This window comes from Pongo abelii, chromosome 8 (genome assembly GCF_028885655.2).
Source record: "Pongo abelii isolate AG06213 chromosome 8, NHGRI_mPonAbe1-v2.0_pri, whole genome shotgun sequence".
Taxonomy (NCBI): domain Eukaryota; kingdom Metazoa; phylum Chordata; class Mammalia; order Primates; family Hominidae; genus Pongo; species Pongo abelii.
Genome location: NC_071993.2, coordinates 140,504,287 through 140,524,832, shown reverse-complemented (window position 1 = coordinate 140,524,832; position 20,546 = coordinate 140,504,287). Strand labels below are relative to the sequence as shown.

Genomic DNA, 20,546 nt, shown 5'->3' with positions numbered 1-20,546 from the left:
GCTAAGTAACGGGTACCTTCCCAGACACTGGCGTTACCGCTTGACCAAGGAGCCCTCAAGCAGCCCTTATGTGGGCATGACAGAGGGCTCACATCTTGCCTTCTATTCACTTCTCACAATGTCCCTTCAGCACCTGACCCTATACTCGCCAGTTATTTCTTGGTTATATTAGTAATACAACAAAGAGTAATATTAAAAGCTAATGATTAATAATGTTTATACTAATGATTGATAATGTCCATGATCATCTCTATATCTAATTTGTATTATAACTATTCTTTATTCTAACTATTTTCTTTATTATACTGCTACAGTTTGTGCCTTCAGTCTCTTGCCTCGGCACCTGGGTAATCCTTTGCCCACAGATCAGAAGGTCAGGAGATCGAGACCATCCTGGCTAACACAGTGAAACCCTGTCTCTACTAAAAAAAAATACAAAAAATTAGTGGGCGCCTATAGTCCCAGCTACTCAGGAGGCTGAGGCAGGAGAATGGCATGAACCCGGGAGGCAGAGCTTGCAGTGAGCCGAGATCGCGTGGCTATACTCCAGCCTGGGCGACAGAGCAAGACTCTTGTCAAAAAAAAAATCAATTCTCGGGCCAGGTGCGGTGTCTCACGTCTGTAATCCCAGCACTTTGGGAGGCCAAGATGGGCGGATCACGCGGTCAGGCAAAGAAGATCATCCTGGCTAATATGGTGAAACCCCTTTGAGAGATGAAGCCAGTTGGACTTCCTGGGTTGAGTGGGGACTTGGAGAACTTTTCTGTCTTACAAGAGGATTGTAAAATGCACCAATCAGCACTCTGTAGCTAGCTAGAGGTTTGTAAAATGCACCAATCAGTGCTCTGTAAAAACACATAGATCAGTGCTCTGTAGCTAGCTAGAGATTTGTAAAATGCACCAATCAGTGCTCTGTAAAAATGCACCAATCAGCGCTCTGTAGCTAGCTAGAGGTTTGTAAAATGCACCAATCAGTGCTCTGTAAAAATGCACCAATCAGCACTGTGTCACTAGCTAGAGGTTTGTAAAATACACCAATCAGTGCTCTGTAAAATGGACCAATCAGCAGGACATGGGCAGGGACAAACAAGGGAATAAAAGCTGGCCACCCGCCCCCCATACCCCCAGCCAGCAGCGGCAACCCGCTTGGGTCCCCTTCCACAGTGTGGAAGCTTTGTTCTTTCACACTTCACAATAAATCTTGCAGCTACACACACTTTGGGTCCATGCCACATTTAAGAGCTGTAACACTCGCCGCAAAGTTTCGCAGCTTCATTCTTGAAGTCAGCGAGACCATGAACCCACCAGAAGGAACCAACTCCAGACACACTACACACCGTCTCTACTAAAAATACAAAAATTAGCCAGGTGTGGTGGTGGGTGCCTGTAGTCCCAGCTACTCAGGAGGCTGAGGCAGGAGAACAGCGTGAACCCGGGAGGCAAAGCTTGCAGTGAGCCAAGATTGTGCCACTGCACTCCTGCCTGGGCGACAGAGTGAGACTCAAAAAAAAAAAAAAAATTCCTCACAGGAAGTAATCAAGCAAGAACTCACTCATTACCTTGAGGGTGGCACCAAGCCATTCATGATCTGCCCCATGACCCAACCACCTCCCATCAGGCCCCACCTCGAACCCTGGGGATCAAATGTTAACATCCCAACTCCAGCAGTTGGCATTCCATCCCATCCGCTCTATCACATTCCACCACCTCGTCTATGCACCTACCAGCCTATCAATCATCTGTCACCTACTGTCTATGGCCTATTATCTATCATTGATCACCTATTGTCTATAATCTATCATCTATTGTCTATCACCTATTATCCTCTATCATCTATCACCTATCGTCTATTATCTATCACCTACTATCTATTGTCTATTATCTATTATCTATCATCTATCACCTATCGTCCACTATCTATCACCCACTGTCTATTGTCTATTATCTATTATCTTTCACCTATCACCTATTGTCTATTATCTATCACCAACTGTCTATTGTCTATTATCTATCATCTTTCACCTATCACCTATTGTCTATTATCTATCACCAACTGTCTATTGTCTATTATCTATCATCTTTCACCTATCGTCTACTATCAATCACCTACTATCTATTGTCTATTACCTATTATCTATCATCTATCACCTATCGTCCACTATCTATCACCTACTGTCTATTGTCTATTATCTATTATCTATCACCTATCACCTATCGAATATTATCTATCACCTACTGTCTATTGTCTATTATCTATTATCTTTCACCTATCACCTATTGTCTATTATCTATCACCAACTGTCTATTGTCTATTATCTATCATCTTTCACCTATCGTCTACTATCGATCACCTACTATCTATTGTCTATTATCTATTATCTATCATCTATCACCTATGGTCTACTATCTATCACCTACTGTCTATTGTCTATTATCTATCATCTATCATCTATCACCTGTCGTCCACTATCTATCACCTACTATCTATTGTCTATTATCTATCATCTATCACCTATCGTCTATTATCTATCACCCACTGTCTATAGTCTATTATCTATTATCGATCATCTATCACCTATCGTCTATTATCTATCATCTATCAATAATCTGTCATCTCTTTAGCTGCTACCTACCTACCTTTTTTTCTGAGCCAATGAGTGAATGGGGCATCTGAGTGGGGAGTGGGGCCTGAGGAGGGGTGAGCTCTGCCCCGGGGACGGGCATCTCCCATTTCCCTGGAGCCAGATGGGAGATGAGAAGTGCCCAGGGGCTCCTGGAGCTGCCGTAAGTCCCACCCTCCCCACCTGGCCTGGCAACTCCTTGGATTCAGAGGAAGTGACCTCTTTATCCGTAAATACTTGAGTGTGGATTCCCCGCAAACAAGGGCGTCTTCTTACGCAACCTTCATGCAATGATCAAAATCAGGAATTTAGGTTTGCAGATCCACACAGCCCACATGAGAGCCAACAGGATGCGGGTGGAGGGGCCTCTGGCTTCCCTGTGTGCGAGCACGGACGCACGTACAGAGAGGAGGAGGCATGGATTGTGTGTGTGAGAGTGCGTGTGTTAGTGTGAGCGTGTGAGTGTATGAGCACAGACGTACAGAGAGGAGGGAGTGTGGATTATGTGTGTGAGCGTGTGAGCACGGACACACAGACAGGAGGGGGTGTGCATTGTGTGTTAGCGTGTGTTAGTGTGAGCATGTGAGTGTGTGAGCACAGACGCACAGAGAGGAGAGGGTGTGGATTGTGTGTGTGTGTGTTAGTGTGAGGGTGTGAGCACAGATGCATACACAAAGAGAAGGGGTGTGGATTGTGTTAGTGTGAGCGTGAGTACCGACGCACATAGAGGTGGTGCATGGATTGTGTGTGTGTGAGCGTATAAGTGTGTGAGTGTGAGCACAGATGCACATACAGACAGAAGGGGAGTGGATTGTGTGAGTGTGAGCGTGTGTGTGTGAGCACGGACGCACACACAGAGAAGAGGGGTGTGGAGTGTGTGTGTGAGAGTGCTAGTGTGAGCATGTGAGTGCGAGTGTGAGCACGGACGCACATACAGAGAGGAGGGGCGTGGATTGTATGAGTGTGAGCGTGTGTGTGTGAGCAGGGACGCACATACAAAGAGGGGGAGTGGATCGTCTGAGTGTGCACGTGTATGAGCGTGAGAGGCAGAGAGGGGCAAGGGGGACAGTAGGAGTCAAGGAATGTGTCCACCGTGTTCCCAGCACTGGGCTTCAAATCTGGCTAATTCTTGGAGCTCACCCGTCACCTGCTCATCTACAGACGGGTAAACTGAGGCCCGCAGCAGAGGCCTTACCTTCGCGCAGGGTGGCTGGAACCGGGAGGATCTCTGGGGACCCCTGCCTGCTCCCACACCTCCTCTCACAGGCTCCCAGCTGCCTGCGCCTGGCAATGGGAGGCCTGGATGCTGGGCCAGGACCACCGCAACCGCCGATTCTGCGCCGCTCCCCGCGGGGCCGCCCACATCCTCCAAGCGCGCCCCTCCACAGTGTCCGAACTGACACCCAGCGGGGAGGGGTGCGGACGCCTCCAGGAGGTGGCGCTGCAGCCAGACACGCCGACCCGGGCCGCGGGGAAAGGGGAGGACGGCGGTCGGTCGCCTGAGGTCTTCGTCTCCGCACGCCCGGGGCTATCGACCGGCTGCCAGTGGAGCAGACACAGGCACAGCCTGTCCGTGTGAGGAGCGGGCGCAGGGGCCAGAGGATGAAGGGACCGGGGTTGGCGGCCCCAGCCTCCCTGTTTCCTGTGAGGGAGGACGGAGACCCGCACTGGCACCCACGGCTGCACTTCAGCCCGGAGTGGTCCATGCACAGTTGGGCCCTGGCCTCTCCACCTGTGCGTGTTCCCGGGGGTGCGGTCTTTCCATCTCTGTGTCCTGGGTGGGGTGTGGTTTTTCAATCTCTGTGTCTCGGGGAGGGGTGCGGTCTTTCCATCTCTGTGTTAGGGGGGCTGCGGCCTTCCTATCTCTGTGTCCTAAGCGGGGGTGTGGCCTTTCTATCTCTGTGTTTGGTAGGAGGGTGCGACCTTTCCATCTCTGTGTCCAGGGAGGGGGGTGCGACCTTTCCATCTCTATGTCTTGGGGGTGTGTGGCCTTTCCATCTCTGTGTCTGGGGGGTGCAGCCCCTCCATCTCTGTGTCTTGAATGGGGGTGCAGCCTTTCCATCTGTGTCCAGGGGGTGTGGTTGTTCCATCCTGTGTCTTGTCTGAGTCTTCCCTTGACAGCTGCAATCTGGAAGCCACGTCCAGGTGTGTCTGGAGTTGGTTCCTTCCAGGGGGTTTGTAGTCTCTTCAAGAATGGAGCTGTGGATCTTCATGGAGAGTGTTACAGCTTTTAAAGATGGCATGGACCCAAAGAGTGAGCAGCAGCAAGAGTTATTGTGAACAGCAGAGGGTTGCCACTGCTGGCTGGGCGGGGGAGGGGGTTGTGTGTGTGTGTGTTGAGGGGGGGCAGCTTTTATTCCCTTATTTGTCCCCTCCCATGTCCTGCTGATTGGTCCATTTTACAGGGTGTTGATTGGTCCATTTTACAGGGTGCTGATTGGCCCATTTTAAAAACTTCTAGCTAGCTACAGAGCATTGATTGGTGCATTTTAACAGAGCCCTGATTGGTGCATTTTACAAACCTCTAGCTAGCTACACAAAAGTTCTCCAAGTCCCCACTAGACCCAGGAAGTCCAGCTGGCTTCAGCTCTCACAGGTCTTGCAGCAGAAAGATGAGCATCTCTGCCGGGCATGGTGGCTCATGACTGTAATCCCAGCACTTTGGGAGGCCGAGGCAGTTGGATCACCTTAGGTCAGGAGTTCGAGACCAGCCTGGCCAACATAGTGAAACCCTGTATCTACAAAAAATACAAAAAGTAGCCGGGTACAGTGGTGTGCATCTGTAATTCCAGCTACTCAGGAGGCTGAGGCAGGAGAATCCCTTGAACTCGGGGGGAAGAGGTTGTAGTGAGCCAGGATGATGCCACTGCACTCCAGCCTGGGCAAGAAGAGCGAGCCTGTCTCAAAAAAAAAGAAAAAAAAGAAAGAAAAGAAACATGAGCACCTTCTTAGAAATGGATGCAGCCCACGTACAGTTATGATGCTGGCTTTCAAAAAAAATCAGTAACATTCTTCATACTGAAGTTTTACACTCCTCACTTGTCAGAAGAAAAACTGAGACAGAACAAACAAATAGCTTCCAGGCAGAGATGAAGCCAGGATTGGAACCCAGGACCAACAGTCCCCAAAGAGTATAAAACAGTCCTGCTGTGAACAAAAGAGTTTTAGCAGAATCTGCTGTTGTGGAAAGGGCTAATACATCCCGTGGAGCGCTGCCGCCAGGGCTGTGCTGCCGGCCTTGTGCAGCAAGCTCACGCAGGAGCCAGAGGACTCAACGGGCTGGAGCAGGATCTCCTCAGGGAGATGGAGAACCAGCAGTAAATGTGCGTGTTTGCATTTTTCTTGTGTTGTGCTTTCTCAAGCAGCAGACAGGCCCTGGGCAGCCCCACCAAAGCTACCCTCGGCCAGTGTGCATCTCCCACCCCACACATGTGCGTGTTAAACCTCTCTTCACCGATGCATCCAGGCCTGGGCTTCAGGCTTTAGTGTCTTCCCTTGAGTACTTGGGAACCTGCCTTTAGTTTTCAGAGCAGGAAGCACTGTGCGATGTCAGCTCTGAACCTGAGGCCCTTGAGATTCCCTGACTCCAGGTCGCTGGAGAGCTCTCAGCATCACCCTGTGGAGCCGGGCAGCAGCTGCAGATGACCACCCACTGCCTCCAGCCAGACCCAGAGCCCCAAAAGGAGTGGGCTGTGAGGCAATGCCAGGGGCGGGGGGCCAGGAGCACCCCAGTCACATGAAGGGACCAGCCCCCCAGGGTCTGTGGGTTTTTCTCCCTGTGTGCAGAGACAAGAGATCGTAGAAATAAAGACGCAAGACAAAGAGATAAAAGAAAAGACAGCTGGGCCCGAGGGACCACTACCACCAAGACGTGGAGACCGGTAGCAGCCCCAAATGCCTGGCTGCGCTGATGTTTATTGGATACAAGACAAGGGGGCAGGGTAAGGAGTGTGGGCCATCTCCAGTGATAGGTAAGGTCACGTGGGTCATGTGTCCACTGGACAGGGGGCCCTTCCCCATTTGGCAGCCAAGGCAAGGAGAGAGAGGAGACAGCTTACGCCATTATTTCTGCATGTCAGAGACTTTTAGTACTTTCACTAATTTGCTACTGCTATCTAGAAGGCAGAGCCAGGTGTACAGGATGGAACATGAAAGCAGACTAGGAGTGTGACCACTGAAGCACAGCATCACAGGGAGACCGTTAGGCCTCCAGATGGCTGCGGGCAAGCCTGACTAACGTCAGGCCCTCCATCAGTCAGGCCCTCCACAAGAGGTGGAGGAGTAGAGTCTTCTCTAAACTCCCCCAGGGAAAGGGAGACTCCCTTTCCGGGTCTGCTATGTAGCAGGTGCTTTTCCTTGGCACTGACGCTACCACTAGACCACTGTCCGCTTGGCAACGAGCGTCTTCCCAGACGCTGGCGTTACCGCTAGACCAAGGAGCCCCCTGGTGGCCTGTCCGGGCATGACAGAAGGCTCACACTCGTCTTCTGGTCACTTCTCACCATGTCCCTTCAGTTCCTATCTCTGTATGGCCTGGTTTTTCCTAGGTTATGATTGTAGAGCGAGAATTATTATAATATTGGAATAAAGAGTAATTACTACAAACTAATGATTAGTGATACATATATAATCATATCTATGATGTATATCTAGTAGAACTCGTTATTTTATATATTTTATTATACTGGAACAGCTCGTGCCCTCGTTCTCTTGCCTTGGCACCTGGGTGGCTTGCTGTCCATATCACATGCTGTGGGAACAGGGCCGCTGGAGGAAGACGTGGTCGGGAGTCCCTGAGAGCCCTAATTTTATCAAAACAGAGTGATTTCTCCAGGACACACTGCCCCCAGTGTATCTCTGCAATCCAATGCCAGCCCCAATCTCCTGGCCTGCATTTCCTGATGCAGGCTCTGTGGTCCCGGCTGGCACTAGTGATGGATCCTGCACCCTCTGGGGCAGCACCCCACACTCCCCCAGCACCCCACACACCCCCAGCACCCCACACACCCCCAGCACCCCACACCCCCACAGCCACTGTGCCCCTCCCTGTGGGCATCAGATCCTACCCCCACCAGGTCTACTCCCTGAGTGGTGTGGCAGGGAAAACTGGGTGTGGCTCCCAAAGCCCGGAGGTCTGGGATGAGGTGGAGTGCTGTATCCTACCCCATCACCCACCTCTGAGGGGTGCCAGGACTTTATAAATCTTCCTGAAAACCAAGGGTGGAAAACAGAATACCCATGGGTAACAATAACCACTCTGCACCTGACTCAACACAGAAATGAAGACTCAAGACCATCAGTGAAAAATACTTATTTCATGTATTTAAAAATACATTCTTAGGGTGGGCCCTGCAGGAGGAGACATGCTGTCCACATCTCCTTCCCAATAGTGTGTCCAGGTCGTTTCCAAAATCTGTGGGTCCCTCACAGCTTCTGATGACAGCTGCTGATGCCATCTGCTGAGGGACAAGGATTGGGAGGATGGCGAGGGCCTGGCCCCAGGGCGGCCACACCAGAAGGTCAGAGAAAGGCCCACAGCGGATGCCACTCCCAGCAGTGGCGACTGCCCCCCACTCCTTTTCTGAGTCTATCAGCACTGTTTGGTTTTCTTCTTGTTGCTTTTAAATCCTCGAGCGGCACCCTGACCAAAGCAGATGGTAGAGGGTATTCTGGGATGGAAGAAAGTTTCTATTAGACGCTGTATTTGCCAACCAACAACCCAAGTCATAACAGCAGTCGTGTGTCTCCTTCTCATTCTCTTTCACTCTGGGAACATGTGGGATGCAGAGCCGGCCCTCCTGGGCCCTGGGGCGGCTCCCTTTCCACAGCCTGAGACCTACTTCCTGTGGGAGATCCCCGCCAGCCACCAACGCACACCCGCTGGGAAGAACTCAGTGGAGAGGGTGGCTCCTGCCAAGCCCTCTGGGGCTGAGACTTCCTGCTACCCCATGTCCGTCCCATGAAAACCCCTACTGTCCCAGCCCCCCGGGGCTCATTCACAGGCCAAAGTCCAGGCATCTGTAAGGAGGGTACAGGGAACGTTAAGTTCATCGTTCCACCTGTTTGGAGTCTTTGGTGATGTTTTTCCCCAATTGTTCACTGTTTTCCCCAAATTAATTTAAAATCAACTTTAACTAGAAAGGCAGACGGCACAGGTGACGCTAGAAAGGCAGACGGCACAGGTGACGCTACAAAAGCAGACGGCACAGGTGACGCTAGAAAGGCAGACGGCACAGGTGACGCTAGAAAGGCAGACGGCACAGGTGACGCTAGAAAGGCAGACGGCACAGGTGACGCTAGAAAGGCAGACGGCACAGGTGACGCTAGAAAGGCAGACGGCACAGGTGACGCTACAAAGGCAGACGGCACAGGTGACGCTACAAAGGCAGACGGCACAGGTGACGCTACAAAGGCAGACGGCACAGGTGACGCTACAAAGGCAGACGGCACAGGTGACGCTACAAAGGCAGACGGCACAGGTGACGCTACAAAGGCAGACGGCACAGGTGACGCTACAAAGGCAGACGGCACAGGTGATGCTACAAAGGCAGACGGCACAGGTGATGCTACAAAGGCAGACGGCACAGGCGACACTAGAAAGGCAGATGGTGCAGACGGCACAGGTGATGCTACAAAGGCAGACGGTACAGGTGATGCTAGAAAGGCAGACGGCACAGGTGATGCTAGAAAGGCAGACGGTACAGGTGATGCTAGAAAGGCAGACGGTACAGGTGATGCTAGAAAGGCAGACGGTACAGGTGATGCTACAAAGGCAGACGGTACAGGTGATGCTACAAAGGCAGACGGCACAGGTGATGCTAGAAAGGCAGACGGTACAGGTGATGCTAGAAAGGCAGACGGCACAGGTGATGCTAGAAAGGCAGACGGTACAGGTGATGCTAGAAAAGCAGACGGCACAGGCGACACTAGAAAGGCAGATGGCGCAGACGGCACAGGTGATGCTAGAAAGGCAGACACCTGGGTTGTGACTGAAGCAACTACAAGTGAGACTCTTTCCATCCCACTCAGACAATGAGGAAAAGTGAGTGGTGCTTGGCATTCCTGCGCTTCAGCGGCTCAAAAACAGAGTATGCGAGAGAAACTAAGTTATTCACAGGACCTGAAATATATGGACTTTCTTCTCCGGCGGAAGCCGATTTTCTTACCCAGCATTACCTTTCTGAATTCAGTATGAGAAATACTGGGCCCAGGTGCAGCCCAGAATCCTCAGCACTGAACACACGTTGAGAACGGGTTTCAGAAAGAGCTCAGACACTGACCTATGACTGTAGATCCGCCTCTCACCCGCCGGTGCAGGGGAGGCTGCCACAGGCTCGGAGCAGATTTCCATGGCCTCCCCTTCTGACCGCTCTCCACTGTCCCCTGGGGCTTCCGCTGAGGCTGGGCTGCCGGGACAGAGCAGTGAGCAGCAGCCCTGCATGGCTCCTACAGCCCCCGTGTTCCCCAGAAATGAATGTGCAAGAAAGAAACTATGGATTTCCTTGCAAGTAGCATATTTTCTTACTATTTTGGCATAGTCTAATTTTATAGCATGGTTTTCAGGATACTGAGAAAAGGAGAATGATTACAGCAAGGTCACTGTTTATATAATAGAGCCTGCATCTCATAAACTTAACGGTAACAATCATACTTTTTTTTTGAAAACAGTATTTTTATGGTGCCAACGGTGCCACGGGTCTTTTTATGAGTGTGAGAAATTTGCTAAAGTTAACCAGAGACTATAAACTAGTCTCTTCCATAATACGAATGTCTCAATCCAGCATTGCACGGTTTTTCTCCTTAAAATGATCCCTCGGAAAGGAGACAATTACTTTACACGTAAGTCTTTGTAAAGCCTCCCATGTTGCAGTGGGTTGTCCCAATTATTTTATTTTAAAGAGCAAATTACTACTTGAGAAAATGTAGTCTGAAAAACTTTGATCAATAAAATTTTAGATGATTATGAAGGTTCACCTAAAATAATCAGTTAAAAAAAGAAGAAATACAACACAATTTAAAAATTGTTCCGGCTGGACGTGGTAGCTCATACCTGTAATCTCAGCACTTTGGGAGGCTGAGGCAGGTGGATTGCTTGAGCCCAGGAGTTCACGACCAGACTGGGCAACATAGCAAGATCCTGTCTCTAAAAAAAAATAGAAAATTTTGCCGAGTGTCGTGATGCGTGTTGGTAGTCCTAGCACTTTAGGAGGCTGAAGTGGGAGAATCGCTTGAGCCTGAGAAGTGGAGGTTGCAGTGAACCTAGATCACACCACTCCACTCCAGCCTGGGTGTCAGAGCAAGACCCTGTCTCAAAAAAAAAAGATTGTTCCTAGAAGTATTTCCCAGAGTGCACTCTAGGCAGGAACATGTTAATCAATGGCGTTGTCATCAAGTTCATATGCGCACAACCAACCAGGACAAAGGGAAAGCCAGGGCTGCATGATGTGTGAGCACACGGCCGACTGTTGCAGGAGGTACAGGCATGGCCCCGAGGGGTGTGAGTGCGGAGGCGCTGTGTCTGCTCATTCCCACACCCCCTCTGCTGCCTCCACCGGCACAGAGCTGGGCAGCCAGGGGCTCCCCTCCAGCCTCCCTTCGGCAGGGTGGCCGCTGGCACAACCACCTGTAGCTGTGCTGCCAGGGCTTCAGGTACCTGCAGGTGAACACCCCATTAGGTGACACACAAGTGCTTAATAAGTCTGACCATCTATGCATTCTGGCTAGTTGGAAGCCTTTTCTTAAAATCAAAAGCAGACACGTGCTGAGCGTGGCGGCTCCCTACCTTCTGCTTTTCTTTGGCTTATCAAACCGGAAGTCCGCGGGGTACAGGTGCATCCTCACCATGTGATCCTTCCGGTCTCTGCTGGTCTTGAACTTCTCTGTGCAGCCTTCTACCAAGCACTGATACTGAAATGGAGACCGAGTCACCTCCCTCTGACCCCTGGCCCTCCCCCACCGCCATGCCCCCCTAGCAGGGCTGCCAAGGACAGAAAGGTGTCCCCGGCCTTGCCTGTGCACCCGAGAGCTGGGGGCAGCACTCTGAGCCCATCACCACTGGGGGGTGGCCTCGGTGGCTGTGCAGACGTCACCCACCATGTCCTGCCTCTCAGACAGGATCTGGAAGAGCGAATCGTGCCACTCCAGGATGTGGGCATCCAGCAGGTGTCCGGAAGGGAAGGCCCGCTTGCAAAAGGAGCAAACATTTCCGTGCAGCGTGTGGTAGTGGTGCTCGTAGTCGTCCAGGACATCGAACACCTGGCAGCAGCCGGCCACTTGGCAGGCAAACGCAGGCACCCTGCCAAGGAGACCTGCTTCAGGGGCCCTTCCTCCAGTGCGAGGAACCAAGCTGGACTTTCTGCACAGTTTCCCTTTGAGACCTCCAATAAAGCCCCCATGCATCTTTTGCAATCCCAAACCCTCTTTTTACGAATTAAGTTTCACAAACAGGCTAGGTGGTGGAAAAGTTGGCCACGCCAAAGCTGGACAGGCACAGTGCCTTGGTGGGGCGGCCGCACAGGAAGGGGCGGCAGCACAGCCCCAGGGACCAGGCACCGGTCAGGGAGGCGGCGCAGGAGTAGCACTGGCTAGGCACTGCCCATCCGCTTACCTGGGCTTCTCAGGCGCGTCGGCCACCTGCATGAGCACGTCCTGGAGGTAGAGGTGGCGCTGCACGTCCCCATCCTGCAGGAAAAGTGCGCCGTGAGCGGGGCCAGGTGACTCGCGGCACGCCCACCGTGTCAGGCCTCGCCCACACCCGTGGCCCCAGTCATCCCGAGCTCCGGTCCAGCCCCACAGCCGTAGGCTCCACCCTCCCGGCTCGGCCCCGCCCCACAATCATAGGCCCCGCCTGTCCCAGGCTTTGGCTCCGCCCGGCAGCCTCAAGCCCCACCCACTCCCCGTTCCGGCCCCGCCCACTCCAGGCTCCGGCCCCGCCTGCCCCAGCTTCCGGCACCGCCCTGCAGCCTCAGGCTCCGCCCACTCCAGGCTCTGGCCCCGCCCCGCAGCTGTAGGCCTCGCTGGATCCTACAACTACTTTTTCCCTCTTTTGCTCACGCACCTCGAAGAACTCGTGCTCCCGCGGGAAGCGCACGGGGCGCGCAACGAAGCGAAACGGCGCGGCCCCAGCCGCGGGGTCCCGCTCTACAGGCAGTGGCTCCGCCGCCCCAGGCCCCGCAGCGAGGCGGGCGCACAGCGTGGGGGGTAGCTGCATCACCCCGGGCGCGGGCGGGCGCAGCCTGTCGGCCACCGTCCGCGATCCGAGCCGGACGTGACGTCACACGCACTTCCGCCGTCGTCGGGGGCTGCGCGGGCGCTGTGGCTCCGGGACTGCGGTGAGTCCCGGCCGAGCGCGGGCGCTGGCGTGATGAAGGGGTTAGGGGACTGCCGGGCCCGGGGGCCCACGAGGCGACGGGGCTGGCAGGACGCGGCTCTTCCCGCGCGCTCCCTCTGGCTGTGCCGCGGTCCCCGAACTCTGGGCCGAAGCCCTTCGGGCCTGCACCGGCCAGGCCAGCGTCTTGCCCCGCGGCCCGACTCTCGGGCGGGGCGGAGCGGGCCTCCCGGTCGTCCCTGGTGTCCCAGCCCTGGGAAGCCGGGTCGCAGGTCCCCCTCTCGCACGCCCTCTCCCGTCCGTCTTGTCCCGGCTGTAGTCTCTCGCCTGTCGGACCGCTGCAGCCCCTGGATCTTGTTCCCTTTAAACCAGTCGCGAACTGGAGCCAAAGTGGCTCCGGTTTTATTGTAACCGTTTTTAACTTAAAGCCCTTGGGTGATTTCCCGTTACTTTAGTTCAAAGGCCCTTTCCTGGTTTGTCGGGGTCTTGTCGACCTCTCCAGTCCCCGCAGCTCCGGTGAAACACAGGACCTGTGCTAGGTGCTCAGGGCGTGTGGGGCAAGGCATCACAGGAGAGCGCGGCAGCCTAGTAGGAGAGATAGACGTCAGAGTAGAGTCACCTGATTAAAATGGTGATTGACAACACACGCGGGAAGCAGTGGACGCTTCAGATCTACTGCAGAGAATGGGCCCGGTGGCGGATAGAGGCTTTAGCTTTCTCGTCTGTCACCCAGGCTGGAGTGCAATGGTGCGATCATAGCTCATAGATCGCCGCGGCCTCAAACTCTTGGGCTCAAGTGGTCCTCCTGCCTCAACCTTCCAAAGAGCTGGAACTGCAGGCGTGAGCCACCATGCCTGCCCCGTACTTTTTCCATGTTTAGATACACAAATACCTCTGTGCTACAGTTGTCTAGTGTTCAGCACAGCCACCTGCTGGGCGGGTTTGTAGCCCACGAGCAAGAGACTCCACTAGGTGGTTTAGGTGCATCGCAGGCCGTACACCATCTAGGTCTGCGAGTGACTGTGATGATCGCACAGAAAGAAATCATGTAACCATACGTTTCTCTTTTTTTCTTTTGGAGATAGTGTCTCTCTCTGTCGCCCAGACTGGAGTGCAGTGGCGCGATCTGGGCTTACTGCAACCTCTGCCTCCTGGGTTCAAGCAATTCTCGTGCCTCAGCTTCCCAGGTAGCTGCGATTACAAGCGTGCGCCACCAGGCTTGGCCAATTTTTGTATTTTTGGTAGAGACTGGTTTTCACCATGTTGGCCAGGCATTTCTCAGAATGTTGAGTGATGCATGACTGTACTTTCTGTTTCTGTAAAAGCCTTTGGGCTCTTGACATTTTCCACAAGTTGTAAAATAACATTTTTCAAACCAATTTGTACAGTTAGCTTTGAGCTCTCAACAGAGGCTCTTTTTCACGTCCCTCTGTGCTTTAATCACTTGCTCACTAGGAGTGTGTGCCCCGCTTGTCCGTGGTGGAGTGTGATATGCGTGCCTTGCTTTCTCAGCATGCGTGCCTGCAGTAGCTCACAGCCTCTGTGAGGAGGACTTCAGTCCCGCCCAGTCACAGACGCTGGGCCTGTCAGTTTGTGTGATTAATATTAAGAATTCAGGAGCATCAAGAAGACCAAGTAAGCTGCCACGGCTAAATGTTCCTCAGAGCTATGCTTTCAGTGGGACACTGCACGTTCCTGGCGGGACAGCTCTGTTGATGATTAGCGTCCCTGGCCCTTTGCTCTTTAAGTACCAAGAGCACCCTTCTGTGACCGTGACACCCCAGAGTTGCCCTAGGACTTTTCCAAAGGTCTCCTGGGGGGAGGGACTCTGTGCGGATGCAGGCTGCCGTTTTGGAGGCCTGGTCCCCACATTCAGGGAGAGCAGCAGGCTCCTCACAGGATGAACACTCATGACGTGCGGGCATCTGTGCTTCTATTTCTAGAAGAGATATGAAGTTTCCTGAAGGTAGTTTTTGTTTTTATTATTATTATTTTTTGAGACAGAGTCTCGCTCTGTTGCCCAGGCTGGAATGCAGTGGCGTGATCTTGGCTCACTGCAAGCTCCGCCTCTCGGGTTCATGCCATTCTCTTTCCCCAGCCTCCGGAGGAGCTGGGACTACAGGCGCCCGCCACCACACCTGGCTAATTTTTTGTATTTTTAGTAGAGATGGGGTTTCACCATGTTAGCCAGGATGGTCTCGGTCTCCTGACCTCGTGATCCGCCTGCCTCGGCCTCCCAAAGTGCTGGGATTACAGGCGTGAGCCACCGCACCCGGCATGTAGTTTTTAAATAAATACCCAGATGATTTTTCTTTAGAGGTAGCTTTGTCTCCTGACTTGTGTCTGGTGGGGGAGTGCTTTGTTTTGGTGGCAAATGGTTTTCTTGCCACCTAGCATGACCAAAGTGTTTCTCAGTCCAGCAGTTACAAGACAACCTGCAGTCCTCGGGGAGCCGAGTAGAATGTGGGTGAAACAGGCTGCCCTTGGATTCGAAGGGGCCACTGGCCGGGAAGTTTTGGGCTGTCTTTTCTGCCTGGCAAGTAGTTTGCAGGGCCTCATCCAGGGCTCCCATGACTGTTAAAAAAGCATCTGGTAGTTTAAGATGTTGTCAGTGATTGGGACCCAATTTTCCTTTGTAAACCTAACCATTTCCCAGATAACAGAGTTAACACCTCCAGGTAGTAACGGTGCCGTGTGTTTGTTTCTGCTTTCCTGGTAACAACAGTGTAAGAACTTACCACGTATAGGCCCTTCTGTGCTTTCTCAGGATGATTTCACTTCTCTCCATCACAGCTCTAGGCAGGACCTAGGGCTTCCCCTTTTCAGAAGAAGCGTGGAGAGGACGTGTCCTTGTTCAGGGTCCCACGGCCTAGAAGTAGCCACGTCAGTGTCCAGACTGCATGAGGCTCCATGGCGCATGCCCTACTGGCCTTGTGCTTGAACTGTAGTTACTGTGAGCGCCTCCTGAGTCAAAAGCATGTGTGTGAGCAACTCAGCACCATGACTCATTATCGCTCTCCCTCAATTTTTGGAGATACCCTCTGTCTGTGACCAGTATTTGATGTTCATCTACAGATAAACTGTCTTCCATCACACAGGATTAGAATCTCGGTGTCATGTCCCGTGCTAATAGTCATTAGTGAATTAGCATATTGTGGGAGTGTGTGCCGAGTCTTCTGTACTCTATTGTAGGGACCAGCCCCACAGGGTCAGTGGGTTTTTCTCCTTGTGTGCAGAGACGAGAGATTGTAAAAATAAAGACGCAAGTCAAAGAGATAAAAGACAGCTGGGCCCGGGGGACCGCTACCACCAAGACGCAGAGACCGGTAGTGGCCCCGAATGCCTGGCTGTGCTGTTATTTATTGAATACAAAGTAAAAGGGGCAGGGTAAAGAGTGAGTCGTCTCCAGTGATTGATAAGGTCACATGAGTCACGTGTCCACCGGACAGGGGGCCCTTCCCTGTTAGGTAGCCGAGGCGGAGAGAGAGACAGCTTATGTCATTATTTCTTTTATGCTCTTTTCAGAAATATCAAAGACTTTAATACTTTCACTAATTTGCTACTGCTCTCTAGAGGGCGGAGCCAGGTGTACGGAGTGGAACTTGAGAGCAGACCAGGAGTGTGACCACTGAAGCACAGCATCACAGAGAGACAGTTAGGCCTCCGGGTAACTGTGGGCAGCCCTGACTGATGTCAGGCCCTCCACAAAAGGTGGAGGAGTAGAGTCTTCTTTGAACTCCCCCAGGGAAAGGGAGACCCCCTTTCCCGGTCTGCTAAGTAGCGGGTGTTTTTCCTTGACACTGACACTACCGCTAGACCACGGTCCGCTTGGCAACGGGCGTCTTCCCAGACGCTGGTGTTACAGCTGGACCAAGGAGCCCTCTAGTGGCCCTGTCGAGGCATAACAGAAAGCTCACACTCTTGTCTTCTGGTCACTTCTCACTGTGTCCCTTCAGCTCCCATCTCTGTATGGCCTGGTTTTTCCTAGGTTGTAATTGTAGAGCAAGGATTATTATAATATTGGAATAAAGAGTAATTGCTACAAACTAATGATTAATGATATTCATATATGATCATATCTATGATCTAGATCCAGCATAACTCTTGTTGTTTTATATATTTTATTACAATGGAACAGCTCGTGCCCTCCGTCTCTTGTCTCGGCACCTGGGTGGCTTGCTGCCCACACTCGATGTTTTGTTGAACTCATCCTTGTCTCCCTGAAGCTGTCAGCAGAGTGGTTGTTTATCTTTTTGGGTCATAGAGCCTTTGAGAATTTGTTGAATGACCATCTCCTCAGAAAATTCACAAATTATTTTGCCCATAACTTTCAAGGGCTCATCTGTTATTGATTACTCATGGATACCAGCTTAAGAACCCTTGTGTAGATGAATTGAAATGTTTGTGAAGTGTGTAAAGTTTGCTTGTATTTGTTTTGTAATCTATAGCCAGTTGCCTTGCCTGTGTGTGTTTTTTGTTTTGTTTTGTTTTTTGTTGAGACAGGGTCTCCCTCTGTCGCCCAGGCTGGAGTGGCTCAAGCGATCCTCCCACCTCAGCCTCCCGAGTAGCTGAGACTACAGGCATATGCTACCATGCCCAGTTAATTTTTGTATTTTTTGTAGAGACAGAGTCTCACTATGTTGCCCAGGCTGTCTTGACTCTTGGCCTTGAGCGACTCACCTGACTCAGCTTCCCAAAATGCTGGGATTCCAGGCGAGAGCCACTGCACACAGCCATGTGTTTGTCTTAATGGCTTTGTATCAGAACTCTCGATGACAGAGGCTAACGGCCAGCCACTGGTGGGAGAGTAGGGGCGGCACTCACCCTGCACCCTGACCCCACGCAGTGTTCTACTGCCCGCTTGGGTGTGTCTGTGATGGCTTCGATCTCGTATGTGTTGTGTGTCTCCTGGTGAGCCCCTGGGGCAGCTGGAGCTGCAGCGGAACCTCACCTAGCTCAAACATGTAGGGAACGTGTAGAAATCCTACCAGAAGCATCTCTGTCGGTAGCCATGCTTGGGCAAGAAAAGGAGATGTCACGGGTACCAGGGTGAAGAAGGAACGCAGAGCCGGCCAAGTGAATGGAGCTGCGGCTGAGCACCGAGGGGTCTGAGAACCAGTGTGGGCCTCTCGGGTGGAAGCTGGGATGTTACTGTGTGTGCCGGGAGCTGGCACAATGTCAGTGGCTCAGACCTGTGCAGAGGTCCCTGTGTAGACTCCACAGGCACGGCCTCACCTGTGTAGACTGCAGGCATGGCCTTACCTGTGTAGCTCCACAGGCACGGCCTCACGTCTGCACACCTGGGACCAGAAAGCTCTGCCCACCAGCCGAGGCGAGCAGCAGAGCATTCCCTGCGGGCCCAAACCCATGTGTGGAGGGAGGTGCAGGGGAAAGAGAACCCGGGTCTCAGGCCCCATTCATGCTGCCCACAGGGCTGGCTCCCGGAGCTGTGGAGGCTGCCTGGAAGCTGGAGGCAGGTGAATCCCAGGCTCATGCAGAGGACCCTCTGAGAGGCTGCTGGAGTGTCGAGGAGGGGCCCTAATCCCAGACCCATGCAGGGGACCCTCTGAGTGGCTGCTGGAGTGTCAGGGAGGGGCCCTAATCCCAGTCCCATCCAAAGGACCCTCTGAGAGGCTGCTGGAGTGTCGGGGAGGGGCCCTAATCCCAGACCCATGCAGAGGACCCTCTGAGAGGCTGCTGGGGTGTTGGGGAGGGGCCCTAATCCCAGTCCCGTCCAGAGTACCCTCTGAGAGGTTGCTGGGGTGTTGGGGAGGGGCCCTAATCCCAGTCCCGTCCAGAGTACCCTCTGAGAGGCTGCTGGGGTGTTGGGGAGGGGCCCTAATCCCAGTCCCATCCAGAGGACCCTCTGAGAGGCTGCTGGGGTGTTGGGGAGGGGCCCTAATCCCAGTCCTGTCCAGAGGACCCTCTAAGAGGCTGCTGGGGTGTCGGGGGAGGGGCCCTAGGCCAGGCAGGCCGGGTGATAACTTGGTTTGTCAAAGGCCTGACATTGGCCAGTCTTGAGTGTTTAAATTTTTTTGTTTATTTCTACAGTTTAAATTTTATGAATAGCTGCCCTCTTACCTATAGGAGAACATATTGTGATGTTGGTGCCTCAGAGCTAAAACTATGAGTGAATTTCGGATTCACCATGACGTCAATGAACTGCTTAGCCTGCTGCGTGTCCACGGAGGAGATGGGGCTGAGGTCTACATTGACCTGCTTCAAAAGAACAGGACCCCGTACGTCACTACCACTGTCTCTGCTCACAGTGCCAAGGTGAGCACTGCCCTGGGTGTAGCGCTGTGCAGGGTGAGCGCCGTTCCTGGGTCAGGGTGCAGGATGAGCGCCGTTCCTGGGTCAGGGTGCAGGATGAGCGCCGTTCCTGGGTCAGGGTGGTGCAGGGTGAGCGCACCCCTGGGTCAGGGTGCAGGATGAGCGCCGTTCCTGGGTCAGGGTGGTGCAGGGTGAGTGCCATTCCTGGGTCAGGGTGCAGGATGAACACTGTTCCTGGGTCAGGGTGCAGGATGAACACTGTTCCTGGGTCAGGATGGTGCGGGGTGAACCCACCCCTCGGTCCAGGTGCAGGGTGAGCCCCGTCCCTGGGTCAGGGTGTAGGGTGAGCCCACCCCTGGGTCAGGGTACATGATGAGCACCGCCCCTGGGTCAGGGTGCAGGGTGAGCGCCGCCTCTGCTGCAGGGTGCAGGGTGAGCACCACCTCTGGCACAGGGCTGTGCAGGGTGCAGGGTGAGCGCCACCCCTGGTGCAGGGTGCAGGGTGAGTGCCGCCCCAGGGTCAGGATGGTGCAGGGTGAGCGCCTCTGGTCCAGGGCTGTGCAGGGTGGAGGGTGAGCGCCACCCTGGGGTCAGGATGGTGCAGGGTGAGCGCCACCCCTGTGCAGGGCTGTGTGCTGTGCAAGATGCAGGGTGAGTGCCCATTCCTGGGTGGCGTCAATGGTACTGGCAATGGTGGCAGAGAGCACTTGGTCTGTGTGTGTGTTCAGCTCTGATTCTGCTGACTCCTCCCAGCAGCTCCTGTGATTCACCCCACTCTGCAGATGAGTAAATGGAGGCCTGTGGAGAAAGCTGGGCCTAGAACCTTACCTCTTCCCCACTCTGTCCCCTGCAGCCATGAGGCAGGAGAGTCCTGACATGTGCATTCCTGTGGACAGAAAGGGAGGGACTGGGCCAGGCACGGTGGCTCACACCTGTAATCCCAGCACTTTGGGAGGCTGAGGCAGGTGGATCACGAGGTCAGGAGATCGAGACCATCCTGGCTAACACAGTGAAACCCCGTCTCTACTAAAAAATACAAAAAATTAGCCGGGTGTGGTGGCGGGCACCTGTAGTCACAGCTACTCAGGAGGCTGAGGCAGGAGAATGGCGTGAACCCGGGAGGCAGAGCTTGCAGTGAGCCGAGATCGCGCCACTGCACTCCAGCCTGGGCGACGGAGTGAGACTCCATCTCAAAAACAAAAAAAAGAAAAGAAAAAAGGGAGGGACTGGTATTAACCATGTTGAAATCCCTTTAAAGTATTATTTCTTTATTCAAATAATATGTAATTCAGAATTATAGATTTTCAGTAAAAAATGATTTTGAA

At 53.2% G+C, this 20,546-nt stretch overlaps 2 protein-coding genes across 9 annotated transcripts in view; one reads left to right on the top strand and one right to left on the bottom strand.

Annotated features, from left to right (window-relative positions):
* Positions 1-7,921: 7,921 nt before the first annotated feature.
* ZNF511 (zinc finger protein 511) lies at positions 7,922-12,894 on the bottom strand. 3 transcript variants are annotated; one of them, XM_024253427.3, is made up of 6 exons: positions 12,679-12,894; positions 12,229-12,302; positions 11,715-11,916; positions 11,404-11,528; positions 9,902-10,027; positions 7,922-8,290 (listed from the first exon to the last, which is right to left on the bottom strand). In XM_024253427.3, the coding sequence occupies exons 1-6, from the start codon at positions 12,829-12,831 to the stop codon at positions 8,212-8,214; spliced, it is 759 nt and encodes a 252-aa protein (XP_024109195.2). In that variant the 5' UTR covers positions 12,832-12,894; the 3' UTR covers positions 7,922-8,211. The 3 variants fall into 3 exon arrangements, with proteins under 3 accessions (XP_024109195.2, XP_002821347.4, XP_054379077.1); XM_002821301.6 differs by lacking the exon at positions 7,922-8,290 and having other exon boundaries at positions 9,796-10,027; positions 12,679-12,831; XM_054523102.2 differs by lacking the exon at positions 7,922-8,290 and having other exon boundaries at positions 9,903-10,022; positions 12,679-12,831.
* Positions 12,819-20,546, top strand: part of TUBGCP2 (tubulin gamma complex component 2) — a 28,289-nt gene continuing 20,561 nt past the window's right edge. Inside the window, exons 1-3 of one of the 6 annotated variants that reach the window (XM_009245959.4) lie at positions 12,897-12,952; positions 18,381-18,425; positions 19,036-19,224. In XM_009245959.4, coding sequence (XP_009244234.2) covers positions 19,075-19,224 — 150 coding nt within the window. In that variant the 5' untranslated portion in view covers positions 12,897-12,952; positions 18,381-18,425; positions 19,036-19,074. 6 annotated transcript variants of the gene reach the window in all.